Source organism: Poecile atricapillus, chromosome 9 (genome assembly GCF_030490865.1).
Source record: "Poecile atricapillus isolate bPoeAtr1 chromosome 9, bPoeAtr1.hap1, whole genome shotgun sequence".
Classification (NCBI taxonomy): Eukaryota; Metazoa; Chordata; class Aves; order Passeriformes; family Paridae; genus Poecile; species Poecile atricapillus.
The window spans coordinates 5,358,740-5,371,956 of NC_081257.1; the positions used below are offsets into that span (position 1 = coordinate 5,358,740).

The 13,217-nt window shown below is 40.2% G+C and overlaps 1 protein-coding gene across 2 annotated transcripts in view; it reads left to right on the forward strand.

Moving 5' to 3' along the window:
* IARS1 (isoleucyl-tRNA synthetase 1) overlaps positions 1 to 13,217 on the forward strand; it is a 91,059-nt gene that overhangs the window by 41,800 nt on the left and 36,042 nt on the right. For both annotated transcript variants that reach the window (XM_058845512.1, XM_058845513.1), the window contains exons 15-17: positions 4,138 to 4,264; positions 9,010 to 9,083; positions 9,461 to 9,655. In XM_058845512.1, the coding sequence (XP_058701495.1) occupies positions 4,138 to 4,264; positions 9,010 to 9,083; positions 9,461 to 9,655 (396 nt within the window). The remainder of the gene's footprint in view (positions 1 to 4,137; positions 4,265 to 9,009; positions 9,084 to 9,460; positions 9,656 to 13,217) is intronic.

The window sequence follows — 13,217 nt, forward strand, 5'->3', positions numbered from 1 at the left end:
GCATCCCGTGACTGGGGCCCGGTGAGCCAGCTCAGAGCACATCTGAGCTCGCAGATGGAATAAGGAGCTGAGTTCAGGATTTGCAATTGTGTTATGAGCACAAGAAATACGCTTCAAAATATATCTACTGAAAAGGAACAGATGTCTTTGTCCTTTTAATAAGTTTCCTTCTGGATCATGTAATAATTTAGAATATTTTTTTATTTGCATCCTGTACATTTTTCCTCTGGAGACAAAGAGTCAGAAAGCAAATTTATTTATTTTAATTGATGCTGTTCCTTGAGTATTTATTGGTGCTGAGAACCCACTGGCTCAGCCTTTGGTAGCTCACTGTCAGCAAACTCAGTTCTGCTGTGGGATTGAAGGTGGTCAATATTTGCTGTTTTCAAATCCATGCCCACATTGCTTGTGTGCCTTGGCTGCTGAGTGGTGCATAGACTGAGAAGGCAAAGGAGAGGGTTCCTGCTGTAATAAATTAATAGATTTTGTTAAAAGACTGGGTTTTGCTTTGCTCTTCATGGGTTTTTTTGGCTTATCAAATGGAATTTTTATTTTACACTAAGACGCTAAGAAAATGAGTAGCTACCAGGAAAGGATGTGGGAGTTGACTGTGCAGAGGACTTAGCAATGCATGAATTAAGCAAAACCCCACATCTGCTTCAAAAATAGGAATAAACAGTCAAAAATGGATACAGAAATTTGCAGCAAATGAATAATTTTCATTATCTCTGACTTGTACGATAGAGTTTTGATGCTGGGAAAGTAAGACAGACATGAGCATTCAAACAGGTGTACTGATGTACTTGGATTCAAAATCTTCCTAATTTATGATTTGGCAAAACAATATTCCTTTGTGTTGTGGAGTTGAATTCCCTGAACTTTCCATCATCCTGCAGTTTATTTAGTGCCCTGTCCTGGGTGCCAAGAGGAGAAATTGCAATTGTCCCACACTGTTCCACACCCATGAATCAAGAGCTCCCTGACTTGCTGAGGCAGCAGTCTCCTTAACCTTGCTAAATGTCAGAGAAAGAAGTACGAAATCCTATCTGTGTCATTTTGCAGAGAAATTTGAAGGTCAAACAAATTGTAGGCCAGTTGGGAAATAAAAAAACCTGTTTCTCACAGCTCAGTTTGAGGAGCTGCAGCACAATGGCTTTGGGAGAGATGTGGCTGCTTTGAATTTTCACTTGCAGCCTGAGGGAGCTGTTGGGAGCTGGGGCTTGATCTTTTCTGAGATGTGAAGGTGTCCAGTGCCTGTCCAGGGGGCTCTGAACTGGTAGAACTGGGCACTTTGTGGTCACACCCAGCTGCACTCAGTGGTCACCAGCAGGAGCCCGAGATCTGTGCTTCCAGGCTGGAGGGAGTTTGTGATGGATGTGGGGATAAACATGAAAAATATGTGCATTGGCATATGGGAGAGGGCTTTTCATTTATCTTCCAGATGCTTTGTAGATGGAAGAGTAAAAAAACGTGTCCTCAACTAATATGTGCCTGTGGCAAGATGGTGTCTTCATGAAAATTTAGCAGGAGAAATATGCCAAGAAAATATCTAAGAGTAGGATTAAAAGAAACTGAAAAACTCTAAGAACTCTAACCTGGAATTGGTGTAAATAACGATCGGGTGTAACAACATCATTGAGAATACTGTTTTTTTCCCAGCCTAATCAAATATTTAAGTAGAAGGTACCTCTGGTTTTATTTTTTTCCCTTGTGATATGTAGGTAGGTGTTAAACTGAGCTATCTGGAGCTAAATCTAGTGAGAATAAGTAAAAGAAATGGGCTCCAGACTTGAAAGGCTGTGCCTGGCATGATTGTTCCTGCTGCAGATCACTCTTCCAGCTTGATCCCAGCTGCAGGCTGTGTTTGCCTTTGGGCAGCATCTCTGCAGAGGCAAAACCCAACTGCTTTAAGTAACACTTCCTTTGAGTGATGGGCTCAGAATGTGTGTGAGATACAGGCTCTTTTTATTAGATTTGATGGCTGTGCCAGCGTTATTCCTGTGTTGTACCTCTAAAGAGCCATAGATCATTGTTGCAAATGTGGTTCGTAGATGAAGTGGTTTGTGTTTTATGTTCCACTGCAAACTGGCAGCAGGGTCAGACAATTTTACCAGAAGAGGTAAATTATATGCTTTCATAGCTCAGAGAGAGAGATCACACCACATACATTTTTGTGGTTAATGTCCACTTTGGGGATAAAATTAATTTTTCATGCGTGTTTTGAGGAGGCAGAATTGAAACTCTTAGCATTTTAATGTCATTGGGGGATTGTCTCAGCCTCTAGCTATGTTAAATGGGACTAATAATTTCAGCTAATCAGTGTCTAACAACTTCTGAAAAATGGAAACTAGTTTAGGAGTGATGTAAAGAGAAGTTTTCCACATTAGTGGAATGTTGGGCAAATGCTAATGAACTTTGTACAGTTTCCACTTGTGTTTGGCGAGAGGGTCTCCTGAGGTCAGGACAGAAAGTTAATAGTAATGAGTCCCACGCTGAACCAAATTGGGAAAGCCTGTATATGTTTCTAACTTTCAAAGCAGGGCTACAGATGTCATGTGAAACATGAGTCACTGAGTTTGTTTAAAATTTTTTTATATTAGATTTTTGTTCGAGAAGTGTTACAGAAGACAACTTTGCAGCTGAAAGTAACTCCAGAAATAGCGAGGGATGCTGATATTTAGTAAGGCTTTAAAGGGTAGTTTTTATCCACTTGAGACAATATTGGCAGCAAGAGGCCTTTAGATCTCTACATGGCTTCATCATGGGTAAAACTTTTAAAATAAGAGAGTGGCTTTTATTTTCATCAATAGTTTGCTTTTTTTTTTTATTCACATTTATTTCATGAATCTCCTGCTGCTGGGCCAAATCCTACCTCAATGTATCATGTGAATCCATTCTTCTAATTTTTTTCCTCTAAAGGAACCTTTCATCTTTGTTACTCTTGGGACTGATCTGTGATTAAGAATCCTCAAAAAAAAAACAACTTGACAAGAGGACCAAGAGCTTCAAAAAGAAAAGCGGAAGAGACCCTGTGTGCTCCCCCTTTAGAATCCATGGCTCTCCTAATCCAGCTCAGACTCTGGGAAGGGCCTTTCTAGTTAGACTGGGAAAACAAACCCAGCCAAACTTGCCATAGGTTGCTCAAAGCTCAGTTCCAGAGCTACTTTATTGTTGTGAGCTGCTCATTCACAGTTTCTATGTGTCACACTGTCTTAAGGTTGCTTTTTCTGTGAGTTTCATTTGAGTTTGGTCTTTTTAAATGCACCTTTAGGCATGAAGTGAGCATATTGTTGACCATGAAACCCATTGCTTTCCTTCATCTGCACATAATCATTGGATAAATAGTTGTTTGTTTACATCCTGGGAGAAAAGGGTTGTAATGATTCTAATCAAACCACCAGACCATTTAGCACAACCAGGAACCTCGCAGGGCATTGGATTCTGGCACTTTTGAGCTCCAAAACACTTTCATACAATAAAAATTTGTCTTTAACATCCTTCAATTCCCATTAGTGCTCAAAATGAGGTTTTAGCAAGCATTGATAGGGGTCTGTGGTTGGGGGCGTGTTTTGTTTCTTAATTGGGTAATTCAAAGTGAGATGATAAATAGCTTGGGAAGGGTTTTTTGTATGATCCATCAACCTGAGTAATGTGCATATACCTGGATGCCCATACATAATCCAAGGTGCCTTTTAGTGCTATTGCTCCAGGCTTTTTAATCTTGGGAATTTCAACCCCAAAATCAGTGGCTGTTCCTTTTTCTGTGTGTGATTTAATCATAAGTATTGTCATCGCCATTAGCCTCCACTGTTGGACTGTCCTGAGGACTTTGGCCTTTGTTTCATCCCTAATGAATCTATTTTATGTTGCATGTGTTTTCCTGAGTTACAGTAAAATAAATATGGTGTTTTTCACATCAGCAGCTTACCTGGAGATCAGACAAAGGCAGTTTTGGGTTTTTTAGCAACACCTCCATAGGCCTTGCAGCAGCCAGTGCTATAACATGAATGTGCTCCAAGTCAATCAGTGCTGAAATGAACTTCTATGGTGGATAAAATCAAATATAATCAATTCTTACTAGCTTTCTTTTAAGTGGAACGTAGTGATACATTAATACTTTGGGTTTTTTTGGCACAGGGTTCCAGATTTTGTGAGGGAGAAGCGCTTTGGGAACTGGCTGAAGGATGCCCGAGACTGGGCCATCTCTCGGAACCGCTACTGGGGGACCCCCATCCCTCTGTGGGTCAGCGAGGATTTGGAAGAGGTGAGCAAGGAAAATGAAAGGTTCTAGTTAGCAAAAAACCCTGTCTGTACTTGTTGTTTGCTTATTTTGGTATATCTTTGGCTGCTGCAGCCTGAAGTCCTATTTACATGTTTTAATAGCATATCTGTATAACCCATCTATATGTGTATAATAGGTGATAGATCTGTGCATGTTTATGGGTTCATTTGTCTGCCTCTGCAGGCTTTCTTTGCTTTTGCTTGGAAACTGCAAGCAATTTTTCTTGGTTTTTACATTAAAATTAATCTTGTCTTTCCCAGAAGAATTTGCAGTGATGGCAAATCTAAAGGAAATAATAAATGCAGTGAGAAAATGGCAAGGAGGAAATTTATTTTTTAAAATTTTTTTTTGGTAAAAAGACTCCTTTAAGTCTGCTTTTGAAATTCTGGTGGTTGGTTGCTTCAAGCCAAATGAGTTGCTGAAGGCATAAAAGTAAGTCCACCACAGCAGAACAGTGAAGATACATACTTGTAGTGCCACAAATGTGAATGTAGCAGACTGTAAAAATACGAATCTAGTGGAATGATGAAAATAGTATAATGGTAGTGCTAGAAATGAGCTTTGTCAAGCTGCAAGGTACCCTGCATTGGTAGCATCATGCAGAGGGCTTGAGTGAACACTTGACACAATTTTGATGGTTTTAAAACTCTTTTTGAAGGTAAAGTGGGTTTGGGGTTTTTTTGTGTGATGTTTTCCTTTTCTCTTCTTTTTTTTTTTTTTTTTTTTTTTGTATTGGGTTAGTTCCATCAGACACACATGATAAGCCTTCCTCATGCTGAGAGTAGGAAATGGTAATCAGTGTCAGGATGTCCAGGGAAGGTAAATACTGATGGCAGCATCCCAAGCCTTTATTTTTATCTCTCTTGATTTGAAAAAGTTTTACTCTTCATTTTAGACCTGAAAGACCTCGAGTAGGAAAACATCTGCTGGAGAAGTATATTATGACCTTAAACTTGCTGTTGCTTAGATGTGCACCATAAAACATTTTTATTTCCTCTTCACTGGGAATCTTGGTAGGCAGGGAGGTACTGGGATAAGGAGGGAGCTACTCCTGCAATTAGGATTTAAGTATCTAAGAAAGCTTTGGCATTTGGATTCTATTTGTGCTGTGAGTGTGTTTGTAAATTACTGACAAACCAAGTGCTTCTGTCTCTCATATAACAGTTAAAGTTTAGTTTGAAGACTGACAATTTATACACACTTTCTTCACATTCATCTAACATTTCTAAGTCCTTTGTTTGATCTAACAATTTTTTTTACGTAATAAAAAGGCTTTCAGTGTTGTGCCTGGGTATTTCAGTCTACAGCTGAAAATGATTGTGTAACGGTTTCATTACTTCCACTCCTTGCCTCTAATAATATTTCATTTTCTGTTCAGTCTCCCCTTATCTGTATTCCAGTGTGTACCGATTTTTTTTTGCTTTTCTAGGTTTGATTTGTTAGTTTTTAATAACAAAATGATGTCTAACTTGGAAGATTGACCTTTCCTTTGAAACGAGCTGCAAATGTTCCTCAGGGCTTGGTGTTCTGAATAATGATGGAAATACCAACAGGTCTATTATTTCTATCCATAGATGTCACACATTTCTGTTTGCTCCAGAGCCTGAATATTGTGCTTTAATAGATGAGTACAGCTTCTGAACTGAGCTAAATTTCAAGTTAGAAGTTTTTAAAAAATATTCACTCTTTTTGTGTGTGTGAGATATGGCTTGAAAAACAAATAGTGCTGGAACTGATGTAAAACTTAAAGCCTAGGTGACATCTGTTCTCCCAGTAATGATATTCCCTCAGAATTCCCTGACTCCAGTGTTACTGCAGCCTGGTGCCGTGTGGGATTGCAGAGCAGCCTCTTCATGTCTTGCTCTCAGAAGAACGCTTTGTTGCACGCAATTATGCTTTGCATATTAAATCCTGGAGAAGTAATAACCATTCCTTATTTAATATACAGTAAGGTGAATTAATTGGTATTAAAGTGAATTTTATTACAGATCAATAACTGCTTTTGCACAGTTTTATTTTAGTTTTCTTTTAGCATAATTATCAGGTAGAGATGCATAATGGAAGTTAAATTTTGAAGCTTGTGTTTATTGCCACATTTTTGCAGACAGTTTATCATTTTAAGCTTTCAAATTCCAATGATTTCCTCAGTGGAGGAACACATCTCATTTGGATTAGATAATAAAATTTTTTAATATAACACCCAAGTTGGTAAAGCAGATATAGGCTCATTTTATAGAACTTACATATAAACACAAATGATAGTGTTCACTATTCAGTGATGCTCTGAAGTTCCCTGATTATTTCCTGGCTTGTCACTCATGGTAAGCCTGCCCTGGGCTGGGTGCCCTCAGTTTTGGCCAGCAGAATGAGAGGGCTCTGGCTCTGCTCTCCTGAGGGTGAGGGAACCTCTCCAGGTGCATTTCTGGGCTGCTTTGAGGCTGCATTAAGGCCACTTCTGGCTGACTATAGCAGTCATTTCTTCTCCTGTTTCATATTCATGAAATGTTTTCTGGTGATCCCAGGCCATCTTTCTGACATACTGTGCAGGCTTCTTCCTTTCTGTGGGCACTCTTTACTCCTCAGCTGTGGTGCTGAACAGAGCTGAAATGGCAAACTGACAAAAACAAACATTTTTATTTAGCAGGGGCTGCAGGGCTGTGCCACAGGAACATGGAGATGCATGAATGCTGCTGGATGCCTTCATGCTCCTACTGACGTGGATAATCCTGGATGTAATGTTCATTTTGTTAGCAGGGGTTAATCTTGACCTCTGGCTTCACCGTAGGTCTTGGAGGTGCTGACACAGCCCATTAGAGTCTTTGCTGCTGTTCAGTGTTGGTAGAGCTGTTTTTGGAGCTGGTGTGAGCCATAAAATGGAGGAGCAGCAAATGCCTGGTAGGCAGAGGGCCCAGGCTGTTGGAGCAGCCATGGCTGCTGAAGGGATGTATCGAGCAGAAGCTTTAATTGGAGAGCATCAGCCTGTGTGTGCTCTGTGCAGAAACGAGGGGGTGCGGCCTAATGAGGGATGGAATTTGATTAGCATCTGTTTGCTGCATTCTCTTCTTGCCTTTCAGCATCTAATGAGCTCCCCTTGGGACAGAGGAGCTCCATCCTTCTGCCTTGGACAGTGCCTTAGTGGGGGGGATCTGTGTTACTCTGGGGGTTGGTGGATTGTTCACGTGAACTTGGGTTTATTTCTTCCATGAGTGATTTCTGGGTGCAGTTCTGCATCAATATTCAGAATTTTGCTTCAGCATTGAAGCACTTGTTCAAAAACCACCAAATAATGAGCAGCTTTTCTACCTTAGAGAGAGAGCTTAGTGTGAAAATATATTCAAGTACAAAGGTTAGAGAAGGTGTATCCAAGGGCATTTTTTTACCCATTTCTCTATTAATACCTTTTCTTCATCCAGCAGTGCTGAACTAAGCACCTGCTGCTGCTCACTTGTGCCTGTGTGTTTTCTTATGGGGCCACATGAATGAAGAACAGATCTGGGTTAAAAATAGTTTGTTGATGAAGACGTATTTTTACCTGGGATCAATCCCCTGGTGTAGTTTGTGTGCATTCTGCAGGCTGTTTTACCTGGCTAGTGGAATCATCAAATGTCCTGCCTCACTTCCTACAGAAAAAAAAAAATACAAAAAACATAGATAAGCAATGAAAATGTTGCATTTCCAAAATACTTTAACAGTAGAAGATGGTGATTAGTAATGCTGATCAGCACTTGAATCAGACTGGGAAAATCATGTCTTAAAACCCAAATCAGACTGAGTTTCTGTCTTCTCTGTAATTCCATGACAGTTTTTTGGAATTAAATACACCAAAACGTTTCAGTTAGTCAGAATTTCCATGTGTATACATATGCATATATTTAAGACTAACTATAGGAATTGAGCAGTGCTCTGATTTTTTGTATCTTAAGAGCAACTTACAAAGTTATTTCATGTGAAAAACGTCTGGCCTATTTACAGCTTCTTTATGGTGTTACATTTAACTCCTTCTCTGTCAGATCTGTCAAACCCTGGGGTTTTTCCATGGCAATTCTAAATGGGAAGGATGGCATGTGGGAAAGCCTCTCCAAAATCCAGGTCTGTACTGCAGCTTGCGGCTTGTGAGTCCTGCCAGATGAGAGAGGCCACAGGGCTCTGGGAGGGCTCAATTTGAGTAAAACCTGAAGCAAAGAAAGCTTTGCTTTCTGCTTTCTCATGCAGTTTTTCAGAATCATTGTTTCATGATGTCATTGCAAGTCTAGTGTGGAAATCTGCATTTTTCTTACTAGCGTGTTGATGCAACAAAACCAAGAAGAGTAGCTGTGACACTTTCTTCACTTTAAATAAAAAGCCTTTAACATGTGCAGTTTAGTCTACCTGGGATGGAACACGTATGGATAATGAGCTGGTTATTTTAGGAGAGGAACCTGGAATCTGAAACTCCTATTTGTCTGCTCTGGAGAAACTGCCCCCCCCGCCAATCCCACATTTTTTTGGTAACCTGCCCAAGATGCTGCTGCTTCCAAGTCTCCAGTTCTTGTAACATGAATTGTATTAAATCAGTGCAGTGGTCTCTAACATCATTTGAGGAAGGAGACCCTTGTACAAAATTTTTATTGTTTTTTCAGCTCTACCAAATACTAAAGGAGATACTGCAAGTCTCCTGCCTGATATTGAAAAATAAAATAGCTGCTGAATGCAATTAACTGGCTACATTTCTTGAATTTCTCCTACAGGTTGTTTGTGTTGGTTCAATGGCAGAACTGGAGGAGCTGTCTGGAGTGAAAGTCACGGATCTGCATCGAGAAAGGTGGGTCACAGACTCTTCACTGCGTATTAGAAATAGATAGGCAGATATAAAAAATCCTTGTGGGTTTTTTTTGCCCAAACTCTGGGAAACAGATTTAGGGAATAGAAAAGTTGTGACAGGACTTGCAATTAACACATATAAATTTCTTGTGTTCTGTTAACAGAAACTTTAACTCTGTTAACTTTCTGTTTAGTTTCAACAAAGTTGTTGAACACTCTTAGTACAAAGATTACAGAGGGTGTCAAAGGAAACGCTTTGAAGGACCTTTTTGAAGAGTCATTAAAATGACAGCCAAAACTGCTGTCATCCTAATAGACCAGCACATGAACTTCTCCTAACCTGGTTTTGTTTGGGGCTGCTGGCTGTTTGTCCCGCAGCATCGACCAGCTGAGCATCCCGTCGCGCAGCGGGAAGGGCGCCCTGCGCCGCGTGCCCGAGGTGTTTGACTGCTGGTTCGAGAGCGGCAGCATGCCCTACGCACAGGTCCACTACCCCTTCGAGAACAGGAGGGAGCTCGAGGATGCTTTCCCCGCTGACTTCATCGCCGAGGGCATCGACCAGACACGAGGATGGTAACTTTCTGCCATTTATTATGTCAGGTTATCACCCTGTGACTAACACTTCAGTGGTTTTCTATCTACTTGAATAATTAATATGTTTGTTTAACAGCATTTTATAATGCAGTTACTTCTCATATCTTTAATGCTGTACAGATAATTTGACTGTTTCTGTACAGGTAAGTGTATAATTGGTTTTTTAAACTAAAACACAAGGTAGTCTAAAGCTCGGTGACAAAAAAGTTGTTATAGAAATAGAGTATTAGCAAGAAAACTTCCCAGCTTTTATGGAAGACATCATTAGGTAAAAGGCACATCTTTGGCCTGGTAAGGAAAAGTCTCAGCAGCTGAATGATAACAGAACTTGAGTTATACACTAGAGACAGAGCTGCACTTGAGTCAGTTGAAATGGAAGTCAATGTGTTGAGGATTTCAAGCCAATGTATAGCATGGTAATTTCTACCCCAAGATTAAATTTGAATTTTTGGCTTATGTGAGTGCAGAAAAAAAGTGAAATCAAATCTTACTTTGTTAAGATTGTATAGTTTGCAGAAAAGTCAAAGTTTTTAGCTGTAAACTACATCTGCTTCTTTCACTCTGGATAAATCCTTTTCAATCGTTGGTGAAAAATTTTCTCTGATTTTCTGTGGTTAATGTTCTCATACATACTTGCATGCCTACATACAGTTTTAGCTTTAGCATTGCAAAGTGTTTAGTCCATGTCTGAAGTTTGAGGTTGACTGTGAAAATTGACAGATTAAGATGAATTTTTGTATTTTCTGGATTAGTGATTTTGACTGTGTCCAAGCAGAACTTTTCCATCCAGTAACTTGAGGTATTAGAGCTAAATAAATGCATCTGGAATAGAGTTGGCACTTCCCTTTGCCCACTCCTCTACTCCCCCAACAAACCAAGCAACCAAAGCAGGCAGGATGCCAAATACAACTAAATTTCATGATTGTAGTGAAATGTCTTTACTTTTCAACCTCTTAATTGTGATGCAAAAAATTATTTAATACCTTAGTATACAATCAAATATTGTCGGGTAGCAAAAAGAGAATGAAAGACTTACTTTTACCTCTTCATTTTTTAATCTGGAAAAAAATTAGAAAACAGTGGGTTTTTTTTGGTTTTTTGTTTTTCTTTTTTTCATGGAAGAACTCGGGTTGAGGACATTTGGTGTGAGTCCTCAGACTTGTGTGCCATAGTCAGGGTGCAAGAGGAGGCTTTCTCTTTTCAGTCTGGGGCAGATTGCTTTTTGTTCTTAGCCTCAGCATAAGAGTTCCTGAGAGTCATACCCAGAGCCAGGTGTGTTTCACTTCTTTGTGGATGGAAATCAAAACAGCTGCCTCAATTCCTGCTGCTCCCACCTTTCCCAGGTTGTTAATGAGCTGGGGCTTTGCTACCAGCAAGTGTTGGGTGATTTGTAGTAAAGCACTTTTGATGTGTGAGAGACAGAAGGAATTAAGATGTGAGGTCTAAGAGAACAACGAGCAGAAGTGTTGAGAGCACAGGATGTGATTTGTATTTGGCACATCCCGTACAGAGTGTGAAGATTGAGAATGGAGATTGGTTTTGTGTCAGGTCAGAGACTGCAGCTGCTGTGAAGTGAGGACTGGGAGATGGGGAAAGGCTCAGGAGGTGCAGTTCTGGTGACTTCTCATTCACTCCATGAAAGAGGAGGAAAAATCAAGGGAGACAAGGGGAAAATTAATGTGACAAAGGTGATTGCCCAGGAAAGTGATATTTTTGATGACTTTCTGCATGGATAGAGAGGCAGCTGAGTTATATTTGTTAAAGCCACAGGACAAAATCTTAGAGTAGCTGTGTTGCATGACTGGCAGTCCAGGCAGAGTGGTAAGGAAGGCTCTGCCTCTGTATAAGGAAATGTAGCAAGATTTGTGGCCATGGTCTGAATGTGGTGGCCCACAGGCAATTCACAGCTGGAGGGTTTGGCATGAGCCACAGGATCATGAATTTGCCCACAGTTGCTCAAGAAAAAAAGGAGAAAAGATTCCCTCCCTGTTCTCTCCTAGGTGGAACATAGAGCAAAGGAGTGAATTTCTGTCCCTGTTACGGTTTTTTTACTGTTGTTTGACTGACAGCTATTTATCTACAAGGATATACCTAGAAACAGTCTCAGATTTGGTGAATGGAAAGTGAAGCAGCAGAGAAATTGAGGAAGTTTTCAGGAAAGAAATGTGTCTGTAGATAAGATATTTCAAAAATAAGGTGCAGAAAAACACTGCTTTAAAATATTCAAAGTGAATGAGGTGAATTTTAAAAGCACAACCCGAGGAAGAATCAGAAGAGTTCCAAAGAGTTCCATCAGAATATGTGGATCACAGGTTTTCAGAGACAGTCTTGTAGCTGTCATCAACTCAGGCACCTCATGCTGAGGCTCCTTGGGTTTGACAATTTGAACATAAAATTTGTGATGTATCCTTGGATGCAATTTTCAGTGCCCACAGTCTGCCTGTACAATTTTCCTAATACAGGGAATTAGGAATTCCTAAACAATATTGAAATCTCTCCTAGCTGATTCTTCTTTGTGTTTTTTACCTGCAAATTTGGGAGCTCTAATAGGAGAATTTGTGACTAGTTTGCAGAAGGTGCTGGGAGTTTGTCAATGAGGAACTTTTTAGTAGGTACAGAGGAAAAACTGCTGTGTTTGTAATGAACTTTCAGCTGTGTAGGCTTGAGGTGTCAGTCACCTGAGTAAATAGTCAGATTATTTGTGTTTAGGGGTTTTCTTTAGAAAGTTAAAAATCAAGACAGGGAATGCAAATGTTTGTGTGCAGGTGGAAGAGTATTGGTTAAAATTCATGAAATTAAACTGCAGTTTAATAAGGAGAATTTGTATCCTGCAGTGTGAGTTGAGGTGATTTTGAGAGTTAGGGCCCTGTCTGAGACAAGTATCAGAGCTGTCATGGAAGTCACTTAATAAATGTACACACAGCAACCTCTGCAGAGGACCCTCAAGTGTCAGAATAATGCTTTTGCAACTGTAGGCTGCTTTTTGATAAAAACAACCTTGGAACATACAGATGGATTTTTTTTTTTCCCCCCACTGAGGTGTTTCTCCTCTAAATCTTCATGCAAATACATAGTTCTGAGACATAACCTCCTGTGCCTTATTATAGCTTTTTTATAATCACCTCTTTGAAGGTTGCTAAGCAGTTGTCAGTGTGATGCCTGTTTTGAACCAGGAAAGCTGTGGCCCACCCTCCAGTTACTTTCTTAAAAGTAATTACCAACAGTGCAGTTCCAGCAGCTCACACATCCCTCCTTTGGTGAAGGCTCTGGCTCCTGAGTGTGAAATTATCACATCATCCTGCACTTCCACTTAATTTCCCAGACATAATCATATATCAGCCTGTGAACAATAGGTTCCTGTGCTTGCTCCAGCACTGATTTCCAAAGTGTCCCAGTTTATAGAGTGATTATAAACACATCAGATAGAGCAGGGAGGAACCACTGCTGCCCTTTGTTGTGAGAGCATTCTCTTATTTCCTGGTGATGGCTGATTTAAGCAGGCAACCACAACCTCCTTCCAATCAAACCTTTGGCAGGATTG